General features: G+C 40.7%; 1 protein-coding gene across 1 annotated transcript; it reads right to left on the bottom strand.

Annotated features, from left to right (window-relative positions):
• Positions 1–3,641: 3,641 nt before the first annotated feature.
• Positions 3,642–4,110, bottom strand: LOC130713016 (uncharacterized). The gene is made up of 2 exons (XM_057562825.1): positions 3,952–4,110; positions 3,642–3,857 (listed from the first exon to the last, which is right to left on the bottom strand). Exons 1-2 carry the CDS (start codon positions 4,108–4,110, stop codon positions 3,642–3,644), a joined length of 375 nt encoding a protein of 124 aa, XP_057418808.1.
• Between the last annotated feature and the right edge of the window lie 1,616 nt (positions 4,111–5,726).

The following is a 5,726-nucleotide window of genomic DNA, read 5'->3' as shown; positions in this document are numbered from 1 at the left end:
CTGACTCTTATATCCAGAAAGCTCAACTGCATCTGGAAGCACAGGCAGAGCAAATACAAAGGTTCATCAAAGGACGAAAAGTCAAAGAAGCATTTCAAACCAAAGAAAAGTCTGATGGTGACTTTTGATGAATCAGAATCAGAGGATGTTGACTCTGATGGTGAAGTCCAAGGACTCATGGCTATTGTCAAAGACAAAGGAGCAGAGTCAAAGGAAGCTGTTGACTCTGACTCAGAATCAGAAGGAGATCCAGACTCTGACGATGAAAATGAGGTATTTGATTCTTTCTCAACTTCTGAACTTAAAGATGCTTTGTCTGAAATTATGGATAAATATAACTCTCTCTTGACTAAGCATAAAAGGTTGAAAAAGAATTTCTCTGCTGCCTCTGAAACTTCTGTTGAACATGAGAAAATCATATCTGATTTGAAAAATGATAACCATGCTTTAGTTAATTCTAACTCTGTGCTTAAGAATCAAATTGCTAAGTTAGAAGAAGTTATTGCCTGCGATGCCTCTGATAGTAAGCATGAATCTAAGTATGAAAAATCTTTTCAAAGATTCCTGGCTAAAAGCGTAGATAGAAGCTTGATGGCTTCATTGATCTATGGCGTGAGCAGAAATGGAATGCGTGGCATTGGGTATTCTAAACCAATTAGAAATGAGCCCTCTGTGCCTAAAGCTAAATCTTTGTATGAATGTTTTGTTCCCTCTGGTACCATATTGCCTGACCCTGTACCTGCTGAAGCTGCTAAACCTCCTCTTATAAAGGGATCTTTCATCATGTCTAAATATCATGCAAAAATTCCTGTATATTATCCTGTTGAAAGACCCAAAGTTGTCAGAACTTCTGGGCTAACTAACAAGAAAGGACCCAGAAAGTGGGTACCTAGGGATAAGATTATATATGTTGCAGATATCTTCAGTAGGTCCATCGAAACTCCAACCATGGAACCTGGACAGTGGATGCAGGCAACACATGACGGGAGAAAGGCATATGTCCCAAGATCCAAAACTTGAACCTGAAGGTGAAGTTAATCTTGGAGGCATCAGTAGAGTAAGATTTGGTCAAGTCAAAGCTAGCTGAAAAAGCTTGCAGAGATGAGCATGACCGTTTCAGAAAGAAACAAAGACTCAGAACTTGTCGAACCAGAAGCAACAACATCAGAAGATGCTACTACAACTTCTGACTTGCGTCATCAGAAGAAGAGTAGTTTCATAGCTTGTCATTCTGAAGTATCTGAAGATGAAATTTTGTCCAGAACGGAGATGTCACCAGAACCACACTTCTGCTCTCATCAGAAGATATGCTAATCAGAAGCCAAGTATCCCTTGGTATTCCTTCTGAGGGGGAGTATTTCGTCTTATGCTCTTACTATTTTTTTCCCACCTTCATTCTTTTTGCTTATGATAAAAAGGGGGAGAACTGATAGTATCTTGACAACTCTTATATTATTTAGCTCAGAATCTAGATATTACTAACGTTGATATTAAGTATTAGATTCAGGGGGAGCTTAGCTCAGAATCAAGCACGAGTCTTGGATTCAGAAGGAGCAAGAAAAACTATACACATCAGGATAAGTTTTAACTCTGATACCTTATACTCTGAGTGTATTCAGTTTATTTGTTTAGAGTTGTTCATCAAAATACATGGTTTTGTCATCATCAAAAAGGGGGAGATTGTAAGATCAAGATTTGGTCATGTGGTACAACTCTATGTTTTGATGATAACAAGGATTTATTTGTGGATGAACAACTATGATACTCTAATGTTTGTCTTGAGTGTTTTGACAAACAGGTTCTGATTCTGACACCAGAAGATATATTCGTCAGAGGATCAGAAGATCAGAGGATCAGAAGATCTGAAGATCAGAGGATCTGAAGATCAGAGGATCTGAAGATCAGAGGATCAGAAGATCAGAGGATCAGAAGATCTGAGGATCAGAAGATCTGAAGACCAGAAGCTCTGAGGGACCAGAGGCTCTGAAGGTTCAGAAGCTCTGAAGGTCCAGAAGCAGAAGTTACGAAGGTCAGAGGATCCAAGCATCCCTCTGACTCTGATCACCAAGCTTCACAAGTTCCAACACGAAGCATAACTCTGATCAGAAGTCAATGGTTAAAGGCAAATGTCTCTATCAAGAAGTACAAGAGCAGTGTACTATTCTGAAAAGCCTACCTACCAAGGTTCAGCCACAGCAGGTTCTGGAAGTTCCAGAAATGCCCTCCAACGGTCATATTCTCTCAACAGAAATATCCTTTGCACCTTGGACTATAAAAGGCTGAAGAAAAGAAGAAAGCTAAGAGAGAAACCAAGAGCTGCAATACAAGAATAGACTCAAGCTTCTACTTTCTTCATCTGTTCTTATTTAGTTTACACTCAGCTTATTTAGAAGCAAACCTTTGTAAACACCAACCTCAAACAGTTGTTTGATTTTCCTTAAGGGACCGGGTAGGTCAGTATCCTTAAGAAGACTAAGAGAGTGAATCTTAGTGGTGATTCCTTTAGGAGATCAAGGTTGATCGGATCCTAGAGAAGACTAAGAGAGTGAATCTTAGTGACAGCTAAGTCAGTGTATTGTTAGTCACTTGTAGGTTTCAAGTGCAGTTGTAACAATTATCTGATTAGTGGATTGCCTTCATTCTAAGAAGGAAGAAATCACCTTAACGGGTGGACTGGATTAGCTTGAGGGATTTATCAAGTGAACCAGGATAAAATACTTGTGTGCTTTTCTCTTCTCTCTATCTTTATCCGCTGCACCGTCTATCTCAGAGAAACCGAAAAGATTTACTTTAAATCTTAAGGGGAAAGTTTTTATATTCAAAACTCTATTCAACCCCCCCCCCCTTCTAGTCGTTTTTCACACCTTCAGACCTCTCCCAGTACGGTGTGGTTCGAGGACGAACCAAGCGGAAGTTGGTGGGCCTGTGACGCCCTGAGCTGAGAAGGGCGAGGATTGATCGCCTTCTATGTGGAGGGACGCACCACACCCGAACAAGAGGTATTCCGAGACTGTGTAGGGATGGACTATACAGTTGAGGAGGGCATAAAAGATTTTATTGGTACTACTCATGACAACAAGTTGCAACTTCTTTTCGGGAGCCCAACTCATAAGAACTTCATGGTTAAGTGTGCTAGCCTTGGAGCAATATTATGATGGGTGACCTCCTGGGAAGTTTTCCCGGGAAGCCAGTCGTCAGATCGGGATGTTACATGTTTTGTGTCAAGTGGGAACTAGTTAGGCATATTTTGATGTTTTGGTCCCTTTAATTATGATGTTTTGTGAACCTTAGTTATGATGTTGTGGGAACCTTAATTATGTAATTTGTTATTTCCCTAACTTACCTTTGAAGGCTGTGAACCTAAATTATGTATTTTGTGGTGTTTTAATTAAGCATGATACCTTTGGAGCTTCAAATGTTGTGTTAATTAAAGATGATTTGGTTTCTGTGGACATGATTTGGTTTCTGTGTTAATTAAGGATGATTTGGTTTCTTTGTTTTGTAACATGCACCAGGATAGACTTTTATACTAAACTGTGAGAATTCTCATTGCAATAGAACATCAAGTAGCAATTAGGCTACCAATTACATTCCATCATAAACATGTAGGCTTAATTCCTAACCAGTACATGAAAGGAGTCCTATTTCCTAAGGTAAATTTTCAGCAACAACATTACAATCACAAGCAGAAAAACTGCATTAAGCCCCCACCCAATGACACAACACCTAGTCAAATAGATCTCCGTCTTCTTATGCACTTCAAGCTTGCGGATTAGCCCAGAAATAACCTTCCTATCACGTACATTGCCTTCCTCATCGTACCAATGAAAATATGAGCACAACCTCCTCCCATAAACCTGAAAAGGAAACCCAGAAATATTACAAACATTGTTAATGATATTTTCCAAACTAAGATGAAGAGGAAACCCAGTTTCGATTGTCAAAACTTACATGATATTTTCCACATCCATAGAATCGTCGGCCAGCATTTTCACCCACCCAACATGTAACCAGTTTCAACTCAGCCCCACAATCGCAAACCCTTATCGTTCCTTGAACAGACCCATGGGTCATGGAGCTTCCACTTGACATTTGGCTTACTCTTTCCATCTATCACAGCAACGAGTTCCTGGGGGGAATCGGTTCTTCAAGCTACTGCTATCTTTTTCTCCCTCTCACTGGTTCTTCAACCTGCTGCTATCTTCTTCTCCCTTTCTTTTCTCTTCAACAATGGTGAAATTAGGGTTCAAGTTGGGTTCAATTTGGGGGGGGGGGGATCGGGTCTTATGAATTGAAGGGGGTGACTTTCATGAAAAAAAAATTGTTAAAAGAAAACATAATTACATGTGGCCGCCACGTCAATTAATGAAGTCATTTCCGTTTGGTCAACAGACGGAAGCTAACGGAAGGGCTTCGTTAGCACAGTTTGGTTACAAAGGGGAGCTTGACCGCAACTTTTAGACATGGGGGGTGCAGAATGCCCATTCCTGAAACATCAGGGGCCGAAACTGGAATTAAGCCTTTACTTTATTTTTTCCCTATGAAAGTCAACCCATTGAAAAATGCTTCCATTACACCTAAGAACCATAGGAATAGGTTAAAAATAAATTGAATTGATAATTTGTCATTGGGTTACAGCAGTATAAATATACAAATTAATAACCTACTTCTGGAAGGAATTTTGCTAATAAATTCCACTGATTAAGTACTAAACTTGAGCCTAAAGAAAGGGAAAATCAGATTTACAAAAGTTGACTAATTGCTGTAATTTTAAATCTAATTATTTATGATTGATATCCTCCCGCAAGTTGGATGATCTGGAAGAGAGATGCAACTTGGACAGTAGGGAATCAAACCGAGGGTGAAGCAGAGGCTTTGTTAGTATATCAGCAACTGATCTTCAGTAGACACAAAGGACACCTGAAACTTGCCTTGTTGAACATTTTCTCGGACAAAATGATAGGCTAAGGCTATATGTGTCATCCGAGAGTGGAAGACAGGATTAGCGCTTAGAGTTGTGGCACCAAGATTGTCACAATAGATGACCGGATTGGTCGTGGGCATGTGACCAAGTTCAGTGGACAAGGATAGGACCCATAGAAGCTCACTAGCTGTGTCAGCCAAGGCTTTGTATTCCGCTTCGGTTGATGATCGAGCAACAGAGAGTTGTTTCCTTGAGCTCCAAGAGATGGGTGTGCTACATAGATACAACAAGTAACCAGTGGTGGAGATATAATCATCCTTATCACCCGCCAATCCGCATCTGAGTAAGCATGAAAGTTCAGCAGAGCAGTTGCCGAGATGAAGATGCCTTTGTTACAAGAACCCACCAAATAGCGGAGCACACGTTTGAGGGCATACCAATGCGTCACTCTTGGGTTCTGCATGAACTGCACAAGTTTGTTGGTGCTGAAGGCGATGTCCGGGCGGGTAAGACTTAGTATTGAAGACTGCTCACGAGTGCGCAGTACTTAGTTGGAGAAGGTAGGAGGTCACCAGAATCCTTGAGTAATGGAACACTTGCGACAATGGAGTAGACGTTGGGTTTGTGTTAGCCATGTCGGATTTATGGAGCAGGTCAGTGATGTATTTCCTTTGTGAAAGAAATAGGCCTGTGGCGGAAGGAATTACTTCCACACCCAATAAATAATTGAGACATCCAAGGCCTTTCAGCGAAAACCGAGCCAGCAAGGGTGGCAATGAGGTTGGAAGATCCGTAGAAGAAC

This window comes from Lotus japonicus, chromosome 4 (genome assembly GCF_012489685.1).
Source record: "Lotus japonicus ecotype B-129 chromosome 4, LjGifu_v1.2".
Taxonomy (NCBI): Eukaryota; Viridiplantae; Streptophyta; class Magnoliopsida; order Fabales; family Fabaceae; genus Lotus; species Lotus japonicus.
Note: the sequence above shows the minus strand (reverse complement) of the source record. Positions and strands in the feature narration are given on the sequence as shown.

What these genes read in the sequence shown, in the direction of transcription:
- LOC130713016 (XM_057562825.1), bottom strand. Translation starts at nt 4,110, where the DNA reads ATGGAAAGAGTAAGCCAAATGTCAAGTGGAAGCTCCATGACCCATGGG. An exon ending in ATGGATGTGGAAAATATCAT is followed by an intron (nt 3,858 to 3,951) that starts GTAAGTTTTGAC and finishes TTTCCTTTTCAG; the next exon opens with GTTTATGGGAGGAGGTTGTG.